The following is a 23,335-nucleotide window of genomic DNA, read 5'->3' on the forward strand; positions in this document are numbered from 1 at the left end:
TGCTCAAAGTCTTGCCGCTAATCACTGGCCATTTTAGTCCCCATTAGCAATCCCAGTTCCCCCTTACCCTCTGACCTTCCCATCACCCTCCAGTCTAGCCTCCCTCCAACACCCTTTCCTATTCATTTAACATTCACCAAGCACTCTGAGACAGTTTAATCACACTTTACCCTCAAAAAAAGCTTGTGAGGTAGGTAGGACAGGCATCATTATACCATTTGGGAGATTAAGTGGGAAGCTATGGCTCAGAAAAGTTAAGGGATTTTTGTCAAGGTCTAAAAGCTAGTATGGGCCTCTGGTTTCAGCTGGGACGTGGGAAGGCTAGTAAGGAGTAAAGCAGCTGAGAATAGACCTTGAAGATTACTCTGCTGTTCCTCATGTTGTCCTTGACTCCCATCCCTGGTGCAGTCTTCAGGCAAGATTCAATGCAGAGGCAGCCAAGAAAGCACCCTTCTCTGTCCTGGGGCTGCCCGTGCAAGTATGAGGAGGAAGGGAGGACTCCAGATCAGTAACTGTCCGCTCAGGAGTGAAGGTCAAGTCCATCGTTCTGCAGTTACCTCACCCTGAAGACTGACTCTTTGAGTGCATGATTCCAGAGAGATGGTTGGATCCAGCCAGTTCACAACACTGACAGTCCCACAGTCCCCAGCGACACGCTGGGCCCCGACAGATCACCACGCCAAACACACTCCACGGACGCCAGATGAATCAGTAAGTTCACATTGCCTAAGCCCAGGGATTTCTGGCAACCAGGGAGGAGCCCGAGAGCTGCTGCACCTTGGGGCCTCTCAGGGACCCAGCGTTCCTTGGCTGCTCAGAGGAGAAAGACTCAGCCCTTGCCTCAGAGAGAAAACTGAGGCTCAACAGCTTTTCCTGGCAGTGCCCAGAAGCAGCAACAGGGCAGAGGGCGAGGAAGAAGACTTCACTGCACTCCCCCCAGCTGGGGTTACATCCCTGCACCAGGAAGTCTCAGCATACAGTAAGGTTTTTTGCTCGTTGCTTCTTAACCACTAATGATGGCATAAAGGTCTTCTGGAGGGTTTGGCCTGGAGGCCTTTCAGGGAGGTCCCTTGATGCAATCCTGTGGGGAAAGAAAGGAGGCACTAGGCTAGGAGGAAGAAACAAAGGTAACGATGGTTCCAGAGTTGACCAAGCATTGTGGGAGGCCTGGGGATATTAATTGACAGGGATAATCCCCCATTGACCACCCTGAAGGCGCCAGAATTATTCAGTATAGACCCCTACCCCCCAACCCCCGGCATCCACCGTGGCATCCCGTGTGCCCTACCTTGCTTTCCTGGGGAAACCCAGGGAGGTGACCTAAGTTTCAGCTTTGAGGGGTGAGGGCTTGCTGGGCTTATATGAGGATTTCCCATCTTTTGGTCCTGGCTCTGCCACTGACTCACCGTGTGGCCTCGGGAAAATGACTTCCGTCCCCAGCCCAGTCCTCAACCTCCTCATCCTTAAACGGGGTGCTTTAACCACTTTCTGTTTCTTCCAGCACCCTCTCCAAGACTACGTCTCTCAAATTTTGCAGGGACGAAGATAACAACTGGCAGCACAATCTTGGCATCCTAGCTCATCAGGCTCCTCCCTCTGCCCTGGGCTGGGCCACAGGACTCACCTGGGGGCAGAGCCATCAGGAGGGGCAGCGGCTTCAGCAGGTCGAGGGCTCCTCCACCGGATCCGGTTGAGCAGGACCTTGACCTTGTTCCAGTGGGAGAGATCCCGCTGAGCAGAGGGTGAGAGGGTCACCCAGGGCCCCTCCCCAAAACATACCCCTGACCAAGCTCCCAGAGATAGCTGTCAGCACAGCCAGGACAGATCACCTGTCCCTAACAGGAATCCTCTCGTTTTCTAGCACACATCCCAACCACCCCCGACCTCCGCCGCATCCTGTCACCTGCCCCCACGTACATCCCTCACCTACCCTGTGCCCCTGGGAGGATGGAAAGGTGTGAGCTGGCTCTGCCAGGGCCTCTGACAGCCTGGAAGGGCTGGCGCTGGGCACCCCTACCTTTGGGGGTGAAGCTGTGCTTGCTCCTTCGGAAAGAGAATCCAGTTACCCAAGGCCAGGAACAGGAAGGCGCTCATCAAGCCCAGAGCTCAGGGGGTCTGCCTATGGGGACCTGGGCAGGCAAGATACAGACAGAGACACAACTGCGCCTCACCTGTCTCCTCTGTCTGGCTGAGCCGCTCCCACCGCCCGTGTACCTCACTGCCCGGGGCGTGAGAGGGTGGAGGTGAAGGCGCCAGGGCCGGCTCCTCCTCTTTAGGATCCTGTGCACAGGAGAGACGGGCTTTCAGGGCCTGGCTAGAGGGCTGAGGCTGTTCTGAAGGGAGTCCTGGTTCCAGGGGTCCCCCCCATCCTCTGCATCCCCCACTCACCTGCCTGCCCGCTGGCCCGACTGCCCACAGCTCACTCACCCCAGGGGCCCTCTGAGTCTGCAGCTGCAGGCAGAGCTGCTGCAGTCTCGCCATCTGCTCCAGTACCAGGCACAGGTGTTCCAGGTAGCGAAGACCCTGCCCTGGGAGGCAGGCCCAGGCTTCAGGCCCCAAGCCCCCCACCTGTGGGACGTAGTGAGGTAGGGGAGAATTCTGAACTCAACCAGACTCGCACCCTAAGGGGCCAGCAGATGGGGGCAGGATGAGTGAGAGGAGGGACGCACACCCGGCTGGCCTCCCAGTGCCCAGCCAGGCAAAGTGCCGGGCAGGCCCCGGACCTGCCCACCTCCACACAGCTGGGGGCGGGGTGAGGCAAGACGTTCTCGCACAACACATCAATGAGGCGTAAGGGAGAAGAAGTTGGGGGGCGGAGGCATCTCCATCCCACGCCTGAGAGTCAGCACTCACCACTTCTGCTTCTTCCAGGCCTGCCTCTAGGTCACTCTCTGCCTTGGTGGCCTCCTGTCCTCCTGCTCCAAAAAGGGGCATTTCATACTCAGGGTGGCTTGGCGGCTTTGGGGAGCGGTAATGTGACAAGCTGGCAGAGGAAGTCGGGAGCTGGCGGGACCGCTCCAGCACCTGCTCCAGCTTACGGCTGGCTAGAAGCCGGCTTAGGCGGGCAGGAGGCTCCGTGGCACCCAGGGCCAGGGGCTCAGCGTTCTGCATGGGCTCAGAGTTCAGAGAGTCTTGAGAAAGGCCCGGGGAGGTGGCTAGGGACCTGTCCCCGACCGCCATCTCCACTCCTGAGTCCTGGGAGGCCAGTTTGAGAAGCGGCACCTGCCTCCCAGGTGCTCTCAGCCGGCCATGCCCCTTGCAGGAGTCTGCCGACCACCCTGGAGCGGCATCCGGGATCCGTCTGTAGGTGCTGGTGACTCCAGGCACTACACAACCACGTGCCAGGTCCTCGCCAGCCCCATCTGCAAGGAGAATCAGTCATCAGGCTGGGCAGGCTGCCCCAACACCCCCGGCATTCCTGGCAGCTGGCGACATTCCCTGGGGAGGAGTGTCCTGGGCCAGAGGTGACCGGAGGAGACTGGCTGGCCGCAGCCCCGCCCAGATCTCTCTCCAACCCTGGCTGGGAGATGTTAGAATGGGGTTCCCTTTACAAAAGTAATTGTTAGTGATATCTGCCTTGGAGGGGTGAGCACTTTTTCTTCCAGGGAGCCCTCGTGCTCCAGCCCCTGAGCTTGGCCTAAGACCTCTGAGCCATAACTGGGGAGTGGTAGCCTCTTCAAGTGCTCCCCATGGGGAAGTATGACTGTGCCCTAGTCTCAGGGAGAGGGGGAAGGGCGCAAAGAGGGAAGCCTGGGCCCAAACTGGCATCAGGATGCAAAAGGAAGTCCATCCTGGAATTCCTGGGGGGAGATGGGTAGTAAAAATAACAATCGCTATAACCATTTTGGACTTTTGTTCTTTTAAGTGAGAAACAGAAGGTTTTGGAGAGTTGAAAAGGAAAAACTTAAACGGAAGAAAGGCAACCAGGCGGGCAGGAGGAGAAACAGCGTGATCGCCCATTCACTGTCCTCTCCTACAGCTCTCCTGGCCTGTGCCAGGCTCTCCTACGATCTGGGTGCCCCGATTGTAAGGATGCAGAAACGGAGGCTGGAGACGATGGAGGGCCGCCTTCGTCTCCCTGCCCGCCACGCGGGAGAGCTGGAACGGGATGCCAAACCAGGCCCCTCTGGGCAAGGAAGTCGACCAGGAAGTCCACCCCTGCGCGGCTCCTTTGGAAAGGGGTCCGCCGCCGCGGAGAGAGCTTTTCGCAACTGCGGGCTGGGGCAGGGGCCGGTCAGAGGAGGATCCAGACCGGGAATTAGAGGGAAGTGGACTCGGAGGAAATGGGATGGAGGTGGCGGTCGTTTTAACGCCAGAAGCCAGAGGGTCTCCAACGGGCAAGGCGCGATCCCCCGGCCCTTCCTAAGGGAAGCGGCGAGGAGGGCGCAGCGAGGTCGGGCGGGCTGCGCCGGGTGGGGCGGGGAGCGCAGACAGGGGCCCGGGCACGGGAGTCGGCTCTAGGCCAAAGGTCCCGGCCGGCCCCGGGGTGGGTGACTCACCCCGGCCGCCCAGCGGCTCCACGGCGAAGACGCGCCGCCGGCCCAGCATGGCCCCAATCCCGGCCCCGACACGGCGCCCCGGCCGTGGCCGCTGCAGCCGGACGGAGCGATCCCGGCCGGCGTCCCCGCGCTGCTGTCGGGTGCGCGTCCGGACCTGGCTGGGCGAGGTCCCCGGACACTCCCAGCGGGGATGGGGGAGGGACGGCGGGAGGGGTGCGCAGGTGTGCGGGCGCTCGGAGAGGGGCCGCGGGGGCGGGGCCTGGTCCCACCCCCCGCCCCCAGTGCCGGCGGGGCGCGGGCCCCGATCTGCCGTCCTTCGGGCCCCGGGCGGCCCCGCACTGCCGACCCCGGACGAGGAGCGGGGAGCCCTGCCCGGAGACGCCGTCTGGTTCGTGGCGCGGGGTCACCCCGCCCTCGGTTTCCAAGCGGGGTCTGTCTTCCTGCCGCCGAAATGAACCCGGGCGGGGATGGGGGGCGGCGGCGACCGGACGCGAGCGCGGAAGGAAATGGAGCCGCACGTGCCGGCGGAGGGAGGAGAGCGGACCTGGACACCGGCGTACCCGCGCTCCCAGCTGTGTGCCTTGGGGCAAGTCACTCAGCCACTCAGAAACCTGGCGCGATCAAAGGGGGAAGTGACTCCCGGCACAGGAAGATCCTTTCCAACAACTGCAGAGCGCCTTGGGTTCTGGGCTAGATCTGAACCCCCTCCTCGTCCCACATCTCTTCCTCACCCGGGTACCCTAAAGCTGGGGGCTGGCGCGGGGGGAGGTGGCTTCAGGATCCGGGGAAGCGAAACAGGGGGGACAGGAGGGCAAGCCTGAGGTGGTGGAAGTGTAAATGCTCTCCCGTCCCCGCCCCCGAACTCTTTGGGTCCGTGGGATTCCACCCCCCCAACCACCCTGAAAGGGGGCCGGCAGCCCAGGCAGACACTGACGGTGAGACAGCCTGGTGACCAGATGGGATGGTGGGCTCTAAGGAAACCTCAGCCTCCTGAGGAAGGCGACCACCAGGCTGGAAAACTCCCAGCGGGACCTAAATTCCCTGGAGGGAGATAAGGGAGCTGGCGGACGTGCAAACTTGCACCTGAGCCTCTGGGGGAGGGGGCCGGAGCTGGAGCTGGAGGCGTTGGGAGCAAGTGGTTATTAACTGGGAGGGAGAAGACAGTCTGCCCACCTCCAGCTCCCTCCTTCCCTTCTGCCAGCACCCTACGCAGGAGCCGTCAGCAATCAGAGTCACGAACTACAACATTCTAACTTCTGGGAAACAGGCCTACAGCTAAGCCCGGGGAAGAATGAGAGCCTCTCTTAACACCTTGATTTTTCAGGCCAACCTCTTCCCTGCTAGCTGCGGGTTCTCTGGGTTGCCGCCTCCCAACCCTATCCTCCTGGAAAGCACTGCCCCCCCACCTTCCTCTTTCCCAGGTACAGAGAGGGAGACCTGGGCCTGGGGGGAGCTGCTTTACCCAAGTCCAACAGCCCGTGAAGATCCCACGCCAGGCCTCCCTGGGGAGGAGAGGAGGAGGGCTGGCCATCAGGTGGCTTCCTCCCTCCAAAGTCAGAGGATGGGGAGGTAAAGTGAGGGACCCTTTGCCAGATCTTGTCCTGAATTTGGAGAATGTAGGGCCAGATTCCAAGCAGTCTCCGTGGTGACTCTGGGGCAGGAATGCATCTGGAGCAGGAAGCCCAGCCAGCAGGAATGCAGTGTCTCAGCACAAGGCTCTGTGTGGGCTCAAACCACACACAGAACACACACACACACACACACACACACACGCACGCACGCACGCACGCACGCACGCACACACACACACACACACACACACACACACACACACACACGGCACACTCCCCTCCAGGCCATTCTCCCCTCTCCATGCAGTTATGCCACAATCTTCAGGGCAGCTGGGATCCCTCGCAGTTGAGGGCCAACATGTTGCCTTCCCCTCTGCCTTCTGCTGCCCTGACTGTGGCAGCCCCAGGCCCGGAGCTGGGCCAGGCCTTCACCGCCCGGAGGGCTGTTTCTCCTTCACCCCACCTTCTACCAGAGGAGAATCATCTCCCTTTGAGTGATGCTTCAAGGAGTGGGAGGGGCGGCACAGCCACCCCCTCGCTGCCCAGCTGAGGGCTGAGCAGCTACCATGAGTTCCTGAGACACATGGTAGCCCAGCAGAGTCATCCTTCAGGCTGAGGCCAGGGATGCTCGATGCCTCCCAGCCTCCATGGGGAAATCCCAGCTTCAGGAAGCATGTTTCCTGCCAGCTCAGCGCTGAGCTAGGCCCTGTGCGAGGAAGGGCAAAGCCAAGAGCCTAGGGCAGCTCCTGCCAGATTAGAGATGGCTGGAAGCTGTGGTGACCTCCCTTACGGCCTGGAAGGGAAGGGCAAGCGCACCCCAGGGCAAACCAGAAACCCAGGAGTCAGGCTCCTGGCTCATCCTTTGCACCCTCCCCTTACTGCTAGGAGCTCTTAGACCAGCGACTTAGCCTCCCTGTCGTTGCTTTCTTCATCTACACAGCAAGCATGACAACAGTACCTACTTCAGAATGGTGAGGACTGGAGTTGAAAGCACTTTAGAATTATCTATTGGTGTCACTTTGGGAAAGTCGTTTTCTCATCTCTAATAGAAGCCTGTATCAGACGCTCTCTCAGGTCGCTTCTAACTCGAATCTGTCATCATTTCTGAAGTTATTCCCCAAAATGAAGAAAAAGTAAAAAGGGCACAGCACTGGACAAATAACGGCCGCGTGTTTGGGCGGTGCCCCCTCCCCACCCCAGCACGTCTGGGTCAAAGGGGGTGGGTGTACACAGCTGGGCAGAGACCAAAGGCCGCCCCCAACCTCCTCTGCTGACAAATGAGATGGACTAATAACTCCGTCTTCCGAAGAAGTTCACCCCCAAGCTCGGGCTAGTTGTGTGGCTGCAGAGAGCTCTGATGCTGAAACCCTCTGGCCCCGGGGAGGAGAGCTGGCTGACACAGAGAGGCGGATTTTAGCTTGAACCCCGGTCCACTCTTCGAAAGGCATTCAACCACTCACTGGCCTACCCATTTCCCACGGGCCTCCACTCCCCCTTTGTTCTCCATTCCTTAGAGCACTGCTAGCCCAGCATGGTTTGTTACAGGCGAAGATGTGACCATATTAAGATTCTAACACACCCTTTTCCAACCTGTCACTTACCTGCTGAAAATTTTTCAGTGTCCCTAGAGCCGCAAGGAGAAATTCAAACCGTATCTTACAACATTCAAGGCTCCCATCTTCCTTTCCAATCTTATCTCAGTGTCGCTTTCAGCCGCTGCCCTAAACTGATCATGCCACTTGCACTCAGCCCCTCACTCTGCATTTCTCTCCTCCATCTGTCTGTGTCCTTTCTTCCTCTCACACCCACGGCCCCTGCTCTGAACTCTCAGGGCGCTCCTGTCTGTTCCGCACGAGTTCTTTACACTCAGTACCATGTAACATTATTTCATTCATGCCATCTCAGTCGCTGCCACTTGACTATTATCTTTAGGAAAGCCAGAAAAGTGCTCTATCTCTGTACTCCCACTGTGCCAGGACCTGAGAATTTACAGAGGAGTGAATCCCCTTTTGTGAGCATTCTCCCCGCCAAGGGCTACACCTGACACTAGGTGGCGCCAAGGAGCCCATCCCACTTGGGACCAGACAGTTCTGGCCTGACAACTCCTGAGCCGCAGACAGCCTTGATCTTTCCTATGAAAATAAAGACAGCCATCCAGGCAAAAGGTGAGACAATTATAGCAAGGTGTAAATTACATCAAGGTGCCTGGGGAGGCAATACTACACAGTCTCTGCCAAGATTCCCTCCCAAAAGAGCCAGATAGCACAAAGCACCCTCTGAAGCCCAGCTTTGATCTTTTCCCTCAGGCTGAGTGGGCGATAGGGTAGGTCTAGAGCACCCAGCAGCACCCATGCATCTTTCTGAAGGGTCCTCTGGAATTAGGACTGGGAGTGATGGGTGAATCAAGCCAAAAGTCGGGCAGAGGACCACTGTTGCCCTGCCTAGCGGCAGCTTTCAAATCAACCACCAGCGAAGCCAGCTGGGGCTCCCGGGGAAGGGGCAGGCAGACCAACCCTGGTTTGGAGGGTGTTGGTCCTCAGGGTAGGGGCGCTGCAGGGTTGTCCCTCCCAGGGAAAGCTAACTCACAGCCCTGTCCAAGGTTACTCCTGGGATAAGCTTTCTCAAACGGGTGCAGACAGCATCGGGCAGGCGCAGGGGGTCCTTTAGATGTTGCCCCCTCTCTGGCCCACCGAGCTCCCCGGGTGCGTCAGCAGGGCAAGCAGCCTCCAAACCAAGTAAAGCAAGGGGCACAGAGCGCCAGCGCAGACACTGTCTCACGGAGACGGGCCTGGGCAGGAGTCTCAGGGCCTGCTTCCTGTTTGCTGCTGGCCCTCTAGCATCCCTTCCCCTCTCGGGCTCCCAGTGAGAAGCTCATTCCTCTACCAGGGATCATCCCAATAAAACACACATCTTTAAAAGAGGGTCCAGGAAGAGCACGACCCTCCACTAACAGGAGTGGGTGTCTTCAGTCGGGAGTGTCACGTGGTGAAGCATCTGGTAGGGTGGAGGTTTGAGGGAGGCGGAAGTAAGAGGGGAGAAAAATTGTATGTAGGAAGACTCTCCACCCAGTGGTAGGGAGAAGCTCATCCCCAGGGGCTGGGGCAGGGAAGGAGAGAAAAGAGGGGCACCTACTTTATTTTGTCCACGTACAGTATATATTTATAGAGCTCGTATGTTGAAAACTTTACACAGTGAATACCTGTAGCCTCTGGCCCAGCCCTCTCCTTCCAGATACTTCTCTCCACGTCCCAGCCTGCTTAACCCCTGGTACACAAAGGTGTCCAAGGCAGCACCCACTTCGCACTTTGACGCAGAGCCTGTCCAGCAGGGGGACGCGAGAGTATCCAGCAGAGGCCTGGGAAGGTGAGGCTGCCCTCACCCGCAGCACAGGCAGGTCCTAGCCTCTGGCCTCACTCAGCGAGGAGGAAGGGGCCTCACCAGTCCCCATCGCCTTTCCAGGCCAACTTGATATTGGCGCGGCCTGGGTGCGGAGGTGCCCACAGAGTGGAGGGCGGTCTGAGAGCGCAGCCGGGCGCTCAGGCCTGGGAGTTGATGGTGCGCGGTGCGGAGTAGCGCTGGCGGGCGTGCTTCTCGCAGTACAGCTCGTCCCCCACCCAGAAGTGCCCTCGCATCTTCAGGTTCAGCCCACAGTCAGCGCAGGTGTAGCAGCCCGGATGGCGGTACCGCCCCTCCTGGATACGCACGGCCTGGTTCCTGCGGGGGGGGGGGGGGGGGGGGGCGGGCACAGGGAGGAGAGAGCCATTAGCCTAGGAGGGAGGAGAGAGGGGAGAACACCAGGCACGAAGCCACCATTCCCATTCTCAGGGAACCTAGTTTCCAGCCCAGAGTCAGGACCCGGTAAGGTCCCAAAATCTCAGTCACTTGACTCCCCAGGCCTGCCCTCAGGAATCTCCGTTCAACAGACCCCCAGCCCACATCCCCGAACCCCAATTTTTAAAAAGTCATTCCTCCCCCACACAAAGGCAGACAAGCACCGTCCTGAATCTTGTGGCTTGTTAATAGAGCAGTGATTCTCAAAATGCGGTCCCAGTGCCAGGACCCACAGCATCACATCACCTGGGGATGAATCGGAAATGCAAACTCTGGGGCTAGGGACCTCCCGAAGAGGAAACTCTGGGGGTGTGGGCCCGAAACCCCTCAGAGGTCCAGCTGCTGATCTTTGAGAAACACCGTATAGGACCCCTTCCTCGGGCCTGCACAGCAGGGCTGCGCAGTGTCGCGTTCTGCAGATGACACACGGAGGCCCACGGAGGCTAGGGATTTGCCTAAAATGAGTCATCTGACCCTCACCACTGTGCACGGAAGAAATGTATCTGGGGGTGGGGGGGGGCAGGGTTCAATTTTCCAGAGAATGTGGCTGCGTTATAATGAGAAAAATGGGCCTACCTCTGGAAAACGCATCCCATTCCAAAGAGGGGGAGGAGGAAGTAACAGCAAGAGTTTCCAAGAGGAGGCACCTCATCCAGAGGCAGATCTGCAGAGGCTTTGAGATGGTTGGAGAGAAATCGAAAGCAGTAGCATTTCTTCCTCCTCCAGGGAGGCGGGGAAAGAAACCGAGGAAGAGGAGAGACAGCAGGGAAAAGCCAGGGCAGGCATCCTAAGAAGGCTGAAGTGACCCCTGAGCCCATCACAGATCCACTGTAGCAATGCTCCCCGCAGGGTCCCTGGCTACTGGAGCCATGCAGGCCCCCGCCCTGCAGGGTGTGCCCTGCCCCCCAGGCCGCCAGCACTCACGCGATGCTGGCGCTGCACTTCTCACACGTGTGGAGCTTGGGTGGGGTGGCCAGGGCCCTGGAAGTGGGCCGGGAGGACTGGGGGTTCAGCGAGCTGGGCAGGAAGGCGGGTGTGCCACCTGTGGGGGGGTGGGGGATGAGGGTGGGGAGGACAGACAGACACATCAGAGCTCGCCCACGGCAGTGCCATCAGGCTGTATTTTTGATGCCCACTCCACCTCCTCCAACACAGCTCCAAAGAGCCCCTTGTCAAAGGTGCACTTGCACGCGGACCCCTAAAGTAAGCCCGGGCACGAGAGGGGGTCACGGGGGAAGGAAGCGATCACCCCAGATCCTTGGCGGAGGTTGGTCAAGGGCAGGGAGCACGTTCAAGGCTGAGTTAGCCCAAGCTCAGGCAGCCTGAGCAGTGTCTGCTTGGTGTCTGACACGGCAGGCCAAGCAGGCATTTCCTCTCTCCTGACCCAGGGATGATGATATCAAGAGATGAAAATAATAGATAATAACAGCATCACAGCACCTCTGTACGGTTTCCAAAGGGCTTTCACGTGCATCATTGTGCCTGAGCCTTGGAACGACGCTAAGATGAAGCACGGATGTTATCAGGTATGGCCGTCACCTGCAGCCGAGGACCCCGTGACTCCAGGGGCGAAGTCACCATCTGTCTGCGCCGCCCTCCCCCCACCCTTCTGCCTCTCCCCGTGCCCCCTCCCAGGGCCTGCCGAGGCCTCAGGGTAGTGATGGACAAGCTCTGCTCCGAACCTTCTCACCTTGTCTCCGAAACATCAGAGTTGGAAGCAGCCCCGAGGTACCAGTGATTGTGCCAGTCAAATACTTCTGACTGTCCCATCCTTTCTCTCCCTGATACCTCTGCCCAGGCCAGGCCCTCCTCATCTCTCCCCTGGACCATGGCAGTGCCCCCCTCACCCCCTACTCCCCATGCACCCCCATGAACTCCTGCGGCACGGTCCACTTCCTGGGCAGCTGGGCAGCCAGTCTTCCCAATAAACAGAGTTCCTGGCGGGCAGACGTGGGTCCTGACCGCCTTCGATCTCCACACAGCACATGACTGGTCCATCAGACAACTCGGCAAACGTCTCGAAGGAGCAACTGGACGGCTGGCAGAAGCCTGTATCTCTGTTGCTCACTTGGGCACCTCACACACCGCCTGGCGTTATTTAACAGGTCCTCCTGGGTTGGGACGCTCCTCAGGCCTGGCACGCGAGGCCTCACAGCCAGGACTTAACCTTCGTGGCCACCGTCCATGCAGCCAGGCCCCAGTGTCCTGTCAGTCCCACCCCAGAGCCCTGCGGCTCCAGCCTCCACATTCCACACTGCTCCCGGCCACCATCTTAAGGCCGTTGGTGAAAGTCCTGATCTTTCTTCAAGGGCCCAGTCGATTCTTCTTCCTCCATGAAGCCGTCCTTGGAGACCCAGGCCACACCGCCCACATTTACCGTTCCCTTGGCACTTGCCCTGATCCCAGCCAGCACCTCTGGTTGCACCCCAGTAACTCCTACCAGACCGTAAGCTCCTGTAGTGCAGGGGCTGTGGCTTCTACAAGTCAGAGCCCACTCCCATGATGAGCACTTAACAAATACTCATTTAATAACATGTCCAGTCGGGGGTCCAGCGTGTCCTGGGGGAACATCCTTCTCCTACCCGAGCCCCCCGGGGGCTCACCTCTCTCCTCAGCCTCCAGGGCTTCCTGCAAGAGCCGAAAAGAGCTGGACTGCCGGGGGGCCACCCGTGCCTCGCGATTTTCCTGCAGCATTTTGAAGACTTCTGAGTCCTCTCTCAGGAGGTGGCTTTCCCCTTCCGAGGCCACGCTGCAAGGATGAGAAGGAGGCAGCCAGGAGTGAGGGCCCCATTCCCAGGGGTTGGGATGAGCATGAGGACAGAGAAAGAGTGTCCCGGGGGCGTAAAAGGGATTCTGGGGGCCAGAGGAAAGTGGACGGGGGTTAGGGAGGGGGGGACCCCCCCATCCCTCTCTGGGAAGCCTGTCTCCTGCCCCTCCCAGGCCCTCCAAGATCCCACCCCACCCTCCAGAACTCACTGGTACCTGAGCCTGGGGCTGGAGGAACGGGGACCTGGGGAAGGCGGTGGCGGCAGAACCAGCACAGCCGAGTCGCCAGCACGGCCCAGGCCGGCCTGCGGGAAGGAGAGGCACCAGGGGAGGAGTCAGCGGCCGGGCCTGGGGCCAGCACACCCATCTGGGCAGCCGAACCCCGCTGTTCCCCAGGCCCACCACCAGGGGGCCCCCGGCCCTCGCTGACCAGTAGCCCCACCCAACCAGCTCGCAGAACCGGGGGTCAGCAGCCGCCTGCAACTGCTCCTGCTGGGTCCCCGAGGGGAGGGAGGCCAGCGCCCAGCTCTAGAAGGGTGAGCCTGCTGCCCTAAGGGGACTGGGCAAGGGGCAGGATGAAGATGAGTGTGCGGGGCCACCATGGCTGTTCCTCTGCCATCTCACACAATGTGTTTGCAAAGATGTTGCACACTGGGGCCTGGCAGGCAGAACAAGCAGAGAGAAAGTAAGCTGAGCCTTCTGCAATGAGGAACAGGAAACATAAAGGGCCAAGACCCCTCTTGGCGTCAGGGCTCAGGCCGCACAAAAGTCCTGTCTCCTACACCCTCTGGTCCTTCCTCTGAAATGGCCAGGGTCTGGGCTTACCAGCCTCTCCCGGCTGCCCTGGAAGGTCTGGTCCTGCCCCACAGAGCCTTGGGAAGCCAGGTCCCCACAGCAGAGCCCCCTGCTCCATGTGTGCTGTCCCTCTCGGGCTCCGACACCTGCTCTCTACCGGGAAATCTTGCCTTCAGTCTCCCTGTTTTCCGGCCTGCACTCTGCACCCTCCCCTACTCTGCTCCCTCTCCGTGGCCAGCCCCGATGGAAAAGACAGCCTCAGAGACGACCAGGCCGGCCAAGGTGCACCGGCTGAGGGCATGGTCTCCTGGAAAGGAAAATGCCCTCGATTTTAAAGTTCAAAGTTGGGGATGAATTATGGGGTCAAGTGGAAAAGCTGCATGACTTCTTAACCTGAAAACAGAAACTTCACAGAGCTAAAAAAACAGCCCTAGGGACTTCCCTGGCAGTCCAGTGGTTGGGACTCCGTGTTTCCACTGCAGAGGGCAAGGGTTCGATCCCTGGTTGGGGAAGTAAGATCCCACATGCCATAAATAAATTAAAAATGTGGGGTTTTTTTGGTTTGGGGTTTGTTTTTTTTTTTTGCAGTACGCGGGCCTCTCACTGCTGTGGCCTCTCCCGTTGCGGACCACAGGCTCCGGACGCGCAGGCTCAGCGGCCGGAGCGGCATGTGGGATCTTCCCGGACCGGGGCACGAACCCGTGTCCCCTGCATCGGCAGGCGGACTCTCAACCACTGCGCCACCAGGGAAGCCCTAAAAAATGTTTTTTAAAAAATCTTTTTTTAATTAAAAACAAAAAGCCCTTAGACCCTCACCCCACTGGCCCTCTTGCACTAGCCTGCATTCTTCTTCTGTTCTTGGGCTTCTACAGGTAAGGGGATTAAGGGTCAGAAAGCAAAGTGGCCAATCCAAGCCACCTGGGGAGTGGGAGCCAGGGCTGGGAGTCCACACCTAGGCTCCTGGGTGCCCAGCTGCTTCCATGCGGTCAACTCAGGAAGGACAACTGGCACCAGGTACTCAAGAACGATGTCCCATCTCGCTGTCCTAGACAGGCCAGCGTGTGCCCTGCACAGGGGCAACGGTCAGCAGGGAGGGAGGGCTGAAATCCGCCCTGACTCCCTTCTCAGGCCATGTCCTCATGCCGGCCAGAGGGACAGGGGTTGTTTTCACTTTACATCTGCTCACCCAAGTGTGTGCCTCTCCAGAGGGGGCAACTTCCGGTTTCTGTAAGGTCTGTGGATGTTCTTCGCCCTGGGCCCAGCGCAGCCTCAGCCCGCTCAGGAGCCAGCAGCAAGGCCATGGCCACAAGAGCCTGGGGCAGGGGCACCTCATCTGTAGTCACCTCTGCCGCCTTTCTCCTGCCAGAGCACCTCACCCCGGTGGAGGGGCACCCAACGCCCTTTCCTCTCCCCACCTCCCTCCCAGTCACCTGTAAGCGACACCTGCCTTCACAGAAGCGACCTTTCATCTCTAGATCCAGAAAAGCTGCTCACCTGTCCATCAAGAGCTGTCTCCAGCCAACCCCTCTCAAAATGTGTTGGGGGGATGTTAATAAGCGATTGGCAGGGGGATCCCCGGAGAAATTCTGCAGTTAAGTAAGTTCAGGAAATTAAAAAATTAAACATCTTTCTTCCTCACAGGCAGGACTTTTCAGAGCCTTTAAGGTGCTCAAGTGCACGGTGACTCCCAAGAGGGAGCTGTGGGACCCGGCGACTCCCACCCCGTCTGACCACAGCCTCATTTGTAGAACAGAATGCAAGCTTCACGGGGTTAGGAATTTCTCTGTTTTTCCACCTATGCATCCCCAAAGCCTAGAAGGGGGCCTGACACAAAGCAGCTGCTCCACAAATAGTTGCTGAAAGAATGACCAGGGGCCTCAGGGTGAAAGGAGGGAATTCAGAGCGTCGGGTCTGACTCTGAGGCCCAGAGAGTGGAAGGGTGCCTTGTCCAAAGTGACACAGTAGAGGTGGGACCAACCCGGGTCTCCCTGCCACCCAGCTCAGGGCTCCTCTTCACACCACATGGGTGGCCCTCAAATCTGTGCGTGCATCAGATCCCTGAGGGCTCCTTAGAACAGGGATGGGTGCCCTCACCCCCGCCCCTCACCCCTGCGTCCGATCCAGTAAGTCTAGGCTGGGGCCTGAGAACTTGCATTTCTAACAATTTCCAAGGTGCTGCTGCTGGTTTAAGAGCCACTCCCTGTCCCACCCGCCTCTCCCCTTTGCCCCGGTTTCGAGGAAGGAGGATAGGGTGGACCAAGCTCATTCCCAGCTGATCTCAGCCCGGAGCTCTCTGGAGAAGGCCCCCAGGCCCCAACACGCCAGGTCTTGCTTGTACCGCGGAGTTCCCATCTCCCCAGCTCATCGTTCTCTAATCCGAAACCTACCCCATCCTGCCTCTGACATCCAGCAAAATTCCTGACAAAGCTTTCTCAGGCCACCCCAGCCCACACTCAGCTATCCCCTCCCCGAATGCCTCCTGCTTTTATAATTAAGATCATACTGCTCAGTGCTTAATTTTCCCAAAATTGTTTTGCATGTTTATCTTATTTCTGCCACTGCATTTTTAATTCTTTAAAGACGGGATCTCATTGAATACATACATCTCTATGCCCACGTCTCCTGGAGGGTCACTGGGCAGGCCAACAGAGGGTCACCAGGGAGCCACTACTATGCAGCCCCCAGAGGACCCTGTTCTTTCCTTCTCCAGAGCCCCCAGTTTCTAGCACCCTCCCCCAGTCATCTCCAAAGGCTCTGCTTTCTGGAATGCAGAATCTACCCGAGGTAGGATTCCAGCAGCTGGGCCTCATCCTCTTCACCCCAAAGGCTGGACATGCCCCCACTAACTCTGCCCCCAGCAGCTGTGGCCCTGACTCTTGGCCGCCTCACTCCTCACCTCCCCACCCCCGCCCTTAGAGAGGAGACATACCACCAAGGCGGTGTTGGGCTGTCACTAGCGGACAGTGGGACCTGGCAGGGTGTCCAGGGGAAAAGGGCAGGGGGGGGGCAGACAGAGAGTAAGCCAAGTGCAACTGGAGTCGGAACCACAGGCCGGCTGGTGGTTCTCTGGTGGTTCTCGGGGGCTGAGTCAGAGGAGGAAGAGGGGGAATGGGTGATGGGAGCTGGGGGCGGGCATGGGGCTTGGAATGGGGAGGAATGTGTTCAAGAGATACAGCCAAAGGGAATCATCCCAACAACAGCAGCTAAACTATTTCGGTCCCGGCCCAAGAGAAACACTTGAGAAGGGAGGAAGCCAGTAGGAAGGGGGGAGGCAGCGGCGGGTCTGAATGTAAGAGGTAGAAGGACACCTGGGTCTGGACGGGTAGGGCCGGTGCAGTGAGTGTGACCCTCACCAGAGCTCTGGCCTCCCGGCTCCAGAGAGGAGCGTGCCTATCACTAGGAGACCGTGGTGCTGGCCGCCTAGGTGGGACCAGCCACATGCAGCCCCACGGGCACCACTAGCAACCAGCCAGGACAGGAGGCTCTCTCCTCCCCTCAGGTATCCTCACCTGTCGGCTTCCGGGGCGGCCCCTGTAGGACAAGTGGTCAGCAGTAGTGGGTTCCGGGGAGTACGCCAGGCTCTGGAAACTGAAATGGGGAAATGGACAGTGTGTGCCAGGGGCCCCGCCACCAGGCTGCCCCGGGAGACAGAGGTGACCCTAGGGCCCCCTAAACCCAGCTACAGAGAATTTGAGAGGCCGGCTCGGACCTGGTGGCCAGGGGGCCCACCCGCTGCACTCACCTGTGGCTGGGCACCACCTCTCCCACGGGGGCCTGGGGGCTGGCGGGGGGCAGGGTGGAGAAGGGGCTGCCTGGCGGGGGGCTGAGGGAGGCCTGGCTGGAGCAGGAAGACCGCAGGGAGGACTGACTGTCGGTGTGTGTCCTCCTGGAGCCCTGCGGAGAGAGGGGCCTGGAAGGGCAGGGCCGGGAAGAGCAGGGAAGGGGGCCCCCCATCACTTCAGGGTGTGGGGCTCCCAGCAGGAGGCGCCGTCCTACCTGGAAGCGAGTGGCCAGCACTTCAGGGGAGCTCTCCCCGTTGGTCTGCCCGGGAGAGGCAACCTGAGGCCTGAAGAGAGGACAGAGGGAGACAGAGTGTCCCCGGGTTCTCAAGATTAGGAACATGTCCAAAACATTTGGACATCGGGTAGCCAACTTTTAACTTCGTCAAATTCACAACAAACAACTGTCCTCAACGACCACCATCATTTCTTAAAAGAAAGGACAATTTAGCACCAAAAAGTAGAAAGGACATCATTTCAGCAAAAAGTTCAATAAATTCAAAATTTTTTTAAGAGCTCCTCACATCATCACCCCTCCCCCTGCCTCGCCTTTACTTTTCCTTTTCTAGTCTTTTTTATTTTTGGTGGGGGGAGCATTTCATCCAGACTTTGTCGCTGGTCAGCATCAGTTTGTAGATTGATTTGGACTGCTGATTGTGCATAAATAATCCTTTATCTTTCACCCCTGGAGAAACTGAAGCCCAGAGAGGGAAAGTGAGTTGCCCAAATTCCTAAAGGCCAACAATGGCTGGGCCAGCTGCCCCCTCTGCCCAGGGGCCTGTCCCCCATCAGCTCTGCCTTTGAGAGGATCCCTCCCTGTGATTTCCAAAGTCTTCCCCCCTCACCCCGCCCCCTGTAAACCAGAGGGTAGAGCCAACCCCCCTTCCTGCCATGAAGGCAGCTGAAGGACCTAGAGAACAAGGCGGCCCAGCTCCCCTGCTAATCACCAAGGCTCCCCCTCCTCAACTCCCCAGGGACCCCCCACCTCCTCCAAAGCCCTGCCCAGTGGAACCTGGCTGAAGCCTCAAACAGGAGGTGACTGGAGGATTGGGAGCTGCTGAGGGTGCGGGATGAGCCCACCATGTCCCACTACACCGTTCCTGGATGTCTGACTGCCTCCAGAGAGGTCAGCAGGAACCTCAGTCACCACACGCCACACCAGCCACAGCCTCCGCCTCCCTCCCTGGGGAGAATTTAGGGCCAGAGCAGGGGAGCTTGGGCCCTGGCTCCGCCCAGAGCACTGCTTCCTGCCTGGGGCTTTGAGTGCTGGAGAGATCTCCTGGGGGTGGGTTACTGGGGGAGGTTAGGAAGGGTTTGGGCAAAAGAAAGAAGAGACAGGGAGCCTTGACCTGCCCAGCGTGGAACTGGAGGCCTGGGGGTACTCGGCCAGGCCCACCTCTCTGATGGAGCTGGGTCCCTCTTGGAGGGACCCGAGAGGAAGTGATGGTGTCAGCAGCTCCCTGCCCCTCCCCCGCCCCACTTTGCAGCTTCTTGTAGATTTTGGTCCCCTTCCCAGATGCCATGAGCTATTCTCTACCCTCCTCCTCTGGGTCCCACTCCTGTAAACACTCATGAGCCAGACTGGTACAAAACAGTCACTGAAGGGGCCGGGCCGTGAGAGCGTCACAGGAGACGGGAGCCAGGTTCTGCAGTGACGTAGGGCGGCAGGGGCGAGGAGAGGGCACGGAGCAGAGGTACCTGACTCAGGTTCAAGGCCCGCCCAGAGGGCTCTCCCGGCTGGGGAATCTCCCAGCATTCCTGCCCCGTGACTCACTGGGATGCCCCACCCCCAGGGAGCCACCTGTTCCCACCCACACCCCCAGGCTGAAGTCCCAGGAACCTGGGAATCTGCCTTCCCCAGCAGGGCCCAGAGAGGCAACTTGGGGAGCAACGGAGTGGTTCTATGGGGAGTGAGCCCCCAAACTCCTCACCACCCCAGGATCTGAGCAAAGGCTCTCCCCTCCCCTCTTGGAGGCAGGGGCCCTGCAGACCCAGCCTAAGGCACACCTTTCCCCTCTTCAACCGACTTCATGCCCACGCCCTGTACCCTGCACACCTGGGAACCAGTCAAACCCGGGTGTCCAGGTGGCTGATGCCAGCCTGCTCTGCCTGTGAGTGCACGCCCAGCTGGGCACAGGGACACCCCTCAGCCCACCCTGCTGCAGCCCCAGAGCTTGGGACCTTCTCACGGATGAGCCGTGAGGGCCCAGGAAGGCCAGGCTGGAGCTGAGAGCAAGAGGTGAGGGCAGCCACTGTGCAGCGGGCTGGCAGAAGGCAGAAGAGTGCTGGCAGGCCCAGCAGAGGTGGAGGACCTACCGGTCCAGCTGCAGCCTCAGCGGCGAGGGGCTCTGGCGGATCTTGCTCTGGGCCTCGGCATGCAGCATGCTCTTTGCACTCTCACCATTGATGGCCACAATAATGTCACCGGGCCGGAGGTCAGCGGCTTCGGCCTTGCCCTCCTCAGTTACCTGTAGGGGGTGAGGAGCAGGTAGTCTGAGGTGACACTCAGGCAGGTAGGGATGGAGAGGAAGGGATTTCCTTGTCCTGCCCAAGAAACACAGAGGCTGGTTTCAACCAGGCTGGCCTGCATCTCCCTTTAACATCTCTCTCCCCGCCTGCCGGTGTCCACCCAGCCCACCAGCCAATCCCCTCCAAAAGCTGGAGTGGCAGCCCCCCGCCACCCACCTCAGCGCTGGCCTTCTAACGGGGCTCCCCAAAGAACGTGTAATGGCAGAACTTCAGGAACTGTGCTTGGAAATACTTCTGGATAGAGAGCCCTGCCCGTGCAAATCAAACCATGCCTGCACGCAGGCCCTCTGCGTGAACACTCCCTGGCCTGGGCCTGGGTCAGGGGAAAACTGTCAAGAGCTCGGGGCTCCTGTTCTAATCACCTAAAATGGCTGCCAGCACGTACGGGGTTAGTGGCCAAGGAGAAAAGAGAAGGCCTTGCATTGGGCCCAGCTCCCTTTCACTCTCTAGAAGCCTGTTTCTGAAGTGGCCACCGCATCCCCATGGCAACGGGGCCCCAGCCCTGCCCACGCCAACGATCCCAGAAGCAGGCCTCTGGCTTCAAAACAGAAAAAGAAAGGTGTCTGTGAGGACCAAGTGGACAGGGCAGACTCTGATTTTGGGGGTACCTCCCCGTCTCCTGGAACTAGCCCTTACCCTGGTCACCACGATAGGCGTGTGGAAATCCCTGCCGCCCGAGATGCGGAAGCCCCAGGGTGCGGGTCCCACCAAGTCCACCGTCAGCGCCATACCTGAGGGAGAGAGGTTGGAGAGATGGAGCCTGTCCCTCGCCCCGCAAGGGACTCTGTGAGGTGGCAGAAGGGGGTGACAGGTCCCCGGAGGAGCCAGTCAGGGGCTGGCGGTGGGTGGAGGTGGGTAGAGGAAGTGACTAACCTCTCCCGCGTGCCCCAGTTCCACTTCCCCCCACCCTGGGAAGTCAGGACTCCTGAGTTCCCCCTTTGCCCCGTCTTCGGCAGAGCGGCAGGGTGCTACACAGGGGCTTGCTGAGAACAGGCAGGCGGGCGGGCGGGGCTGGCAGGTGGTAGATGTCAGCATTTCCTCCCTCTCCCCTCCTCCACCATCAGGGTGAAGTCCCCCTAGTGCTTGTTTCCGGTCCCCGAAACCGACAGCACAAGAGACTTCCTCCCCGCTCTGGGGGAGGGCAGCGCTCTGGGAACAGAGGTGACAGCACAGAAAGGGGTGGTACCACCACATACTCTCAAGTACTTGGCTGGGGACGGGGCAGCTTGCCCACGTGAGGCCAGGGTCTTCAGAGGGGCCTCCTGGCTGCCTGCCACGCCCCTGGCCGTGTGGTCCAGGTAGGCAAGACTGGGCTTCCCACCTCCGCCAGCAGCCTGCTGCCCTCCGAGCAGCTCCGGCAAGAAGGACGGGCTTATCTGCCAAGCAGGGCACACCCGCCACTGGGCGCTGGCCAACAGGGCGAGCTGACTGATGCTGCCCGCTAGCTGGGGCCCCAGGCCTCCCACCCACTGCCCCTCCACTGGGCAAGGGAGTGTCCCTGTAGACCAGACCCATGTAGGATTTCCTGACCCTCTAGCTCTGGAGTCAGGAGCCAACCCAGGCAGGAAGCTGCAGTGCCAGTCTGGGCCACCGCCCTACCCAGCGCCCACCCTGAGGCCGTCCCTGGGGAGGCCCACAGACTACAAGCGCTGCCCGAGTCTATCAGGCACACTGGGGCCACTTCCCGCGTTTAGGAGCCTGGGGAGAGGGCGCCCAGGCGAGCGGGGCTGTCTGCCCTCTTCCCGGCCCTCCGGCTTCCCCTTTTGCCCAGGCCCAGCCTCTGTCCCTCCCGCAGGCCCCAGGTCGGCGCTGGCGGCTAGCAGATGCCTTGGATTCCCAGACCTTTGAGCCGGCCAGTGGACTCCGCTCCGGGGGCCGCGGGGAGGTGCCCAGACCGTCGGCCCGGCTTGCCCACTTCTGGCTCCTTCTGAGCTCCAAGACCAAAGTACCCGCGCACGCCGGGGGCTGGAGGAGGAGCACCCGGGACGGGAAAGCCCAGCTAGCGGGGGGCGCCGACCGCAGGCGAGGCTGCGGGGAGCGGCCGTGCGCGGAGGAGAGGTCCGGGGGCCGAGCCGGCCGCAGGCGCGCGGAGCTGCGAAGGCACCGGGGCCGGGGAGGTCGCCGGCCGTGCGGACCGCACGCAGGTGGGCGCGCTCACCCGGCTCCCGCTCACCTGTCGGGCTGGGCGGCCGGGCCGGGGAACGAAGGGAAGGAAGGAGGGAGGCGAGGAGACGCCGCCGTTCCCGCCGCAGCCGTCTGCCCGACTCTGGGGAGAGCCCGCCCGGGACTCCGGGACCTGCCTCCGCCCATGTGATCCCAGGGCCGCCCCTGCCGCCGCCCCTGGCCAGGGAGGCCGCCTCCTCCGCGCAGCTCAGCCCCGGCGCTACCACCTGGCCCGCGCCCGCTAGGGGCCCGGGGCTACTCTCCCGAGAGCCCCCTAGAGGCTGCGGCCGTCCTCCCCGGGGTGTCCCCATCCTCTCGAGGTCAGGGGAGGTGACCCGGTGACGGGCCCGGAGTCCCACTTCGCAGACAGCTGAGCCTGCTGACCCCCGAAGCTCGCCCAGGCCGCCTTCGCCCCCCCCTCCTTCAAAGGGGCCCTGAGCTCCCCCAACCCCAGTCCAGGGCCGGGGAGGGGGAGGGGGAGGGCAGGCTGGGGCTGTCTGCGGTCGGCCCGCCCGGCTCCTCCGCCCACTCCAGGCTCCGAGGCTGGCGCAGATGCAGCCCCGACACCCATAAATCCCAACCCAGAGGCCGCCCCTCCGCCTTCCTGCCTGGCCAGCGCGCTCGCGGGGCGGTGGTCGCGGACTGCTGCGGCGCTTTGGATGCGCAGAGCTTCCCTGCTTGAGATGCGCCGTAAGCCTGCTCCACTCAGGGCGACATGCCAGGCCCAGGAAGAGATGAAGAGAGACTCCGGCTGGAAGTGACCGGGCCCCCTCCTGGGCTACACACGTCCCTTGCGGGCTGATGCCTGTTCCGTTCCTGGCTGCCCTCCCCTCACCCTTTCGGCTGCCCTGCCTGCGGCCGGCCGCTACCAACAACCACCAATGGCCCTGATCCCCCTTGCCCCCAGCCCTCTGCCAACCACCTGGATCCCCGGCTCTAGGGGTCAGGAGAGGACAGCCAAGGAGAGGCCCCAGGTGTCAACTCAGAACCATCTGGCAAATGGTTCCCCCAGAGCCAAACCTGGCAACCCTCACCCTGGGGACCTCAGGGCCCACCAGAGCCGGCTTCTCCCATCTCCCTCTGGTCTCCACTTCACTCTCAGGCTGGCCTGTTTCCAGGGGAGGCCACCTGGAGGCACAGCTGTAACTTGCCTGCCTCAGGTGTGAGTCATTCCCTCTGAGTTCTGTCTGCAAGGTGTGCCCTCACCATCCCTCTCGCTGCCTACCTATGCCCTGGACCAGCCTGCCTCCAAGGCAGCTACGTCCCCTGTCCCTGGCCTCCCACACCCTCTGTCCTCGGTGTGTGTAAGCCACTCTCCCACTAAGAAGTTCCAGGCCTCCTGGTGTGGCCTCTTTGCCTGATGCACCCGTTCTGCCTCCCCAACTAGACTGGAAGTCCCTGA

The 23,335-nt window shown here is 60.4% G+C and overlaps 2 protein-coding genes across 6 annotated transcripts; both read right to left on the reverse strand.

Moving 5' to 3' along the window:
• Positions 1-149: 149 nt before the first annotated feature.
• On the reverse strand, positions 150-4,746 carry LOC307188816 (uncharacterized protein C8orf58). Of its 3 annotated transcripts, none has more exons than XM_079926472.1 (7): positions 4,500-4,746; positions 2,854-3,362; positions 2,428-2,568; positions 2,172-2,280; positions 1,931-2,043; positions 1,625-1,707; positions 150-1,081 (listed from the first exon to the last, which is right to left on the reverse strand). In XM_079926472.1, the coding sequence occupies exons 1-7, from the start codon at positions 4,546-4,548 to the stop codon at positions 970-972; spliced, it is 1,116 nt and encodes a 371-aa protein (XP_079782598.1). In that variant the 5' UTR covers positions 4,549-4,746; the 3' UTR covers positions 150-969. The 3 variants fall into 3 exon arrangements, with proteins under 3 accessions (XP_079782598.1, XP_079782597.1, XP_079782596.1); XM_079926471.1 differs by having other exon boundaries at positions 1,625-1,731; XM_079926470.1 differs by having other exon boundaries at positions 1,625-1,731; positions 2,172-2,568.
• A 4,473-nt stretch (positions 4,747-9,219) lies between these two features.
• Positions 9,220-22,060, reverse strand: PDLIM2 (PDZ and LIM domain 2). 3 transcript variants are annotated; one of them, XM_079926927.1, is made up of 10 exons: positions 21,944-22,060; positions 20,407-20,501; positions 19,558-19,709; positions 17,459-17,528; positions 17,205-17,356; positions 16,972-17,050; positions 12,884-12,972; positions 12,505-12,650; positions 10,826-10,943; positions 9,220-9,784 (listed from the first exon to the last, which is right to left on the reverse strand). In XM_079926927.1, the coding sequence occupies exons 2-10, from the start codon at positions 20,497-20,499 to the stop codon at positions 9,607-9,609; spliced, it is 1,077 nt and encodes a 358-aa protein (XP_079783053.1). In that variant the 5' UTR covers positions 20,500-20,501; positions 21,944-22,060; the 3' UTR covers positions 9,220-9,606. The 3 variants fall into 3 exon arrangements, with proteins under 3 accessions (XP_079783053.1, XP_079783054.1, XP_079783055.1); XM_079926928.1 differs by having other exon boundaries at positions 19,558-19,785; positions 21,944-21,968; XM_079926929.1 differs by lacking the exon at positions 21,944-22,060 and having other exon boundaries at positions 19,558-19,734; positions 20,407-20,433.
• Between the last annotated feature and the right edge of the window lie 1,275 nt (positions 22,061-23,335).

The sequence above is a fragment of the Stenella coeruleoalba genome (genome assembly GCF_951394435.1).
Source record: "Stenella coeruleoalba genome assembly, chromosome: 7".
NCBI lineage: Eukaryota > Metazoa > Chordata > Mammalia > Artiodactyla > Delphinidae > Stenella > Stenella coeruleoalba.

Bases quoted from the DNA above. Each gene is read 5' to 3' on its own strand.
- LOC307188816 (XM_079926470.1), bottom strand. From the start codon at position 4,548: ATGCTGGGCCGGCGGCGCGTCTTCGCCGTGGAGCCGCTGGGCGGCCGG. The intron at 2,569-2,853 runs GTGAGTGCTGAC...TACGTCCCACAG, and splicing joins GCCTGGAAGAAGCAGAAGTG to GTGGGGGGCTTGGGGCCTGA. The intron at 2,044-2,171 runs GTGAGGCGCAGT...CTCTTTCCGAAG, and splicing joins CAGCCAGACAGAGGAGACAG to GAGCAAGCACAGCTTCACCC.
- PDLIM2 (XM_079926927.1), bottom strand. From the start codon at position 20,499: ATGGCGCTGACGGTGGACTTGGTGGGACCCGCACCCTGGGGCTTCCGC. The intron at 12,973-16,971 runs GTGAGGATACCT...TCCTTCCCGCAG, and splicing joins GCCGCCCCGGAAGCCGACAG to GCCGGCCTGGGCCGTGCTGG. The intron at 9,785-10,825 runs GTGAGTGCTGGC...CCCCCCCCGCAG, and splicing joins AAGTGCAGCGCCAGCATCGC to GAACCAGGCCGTGCGTATCC.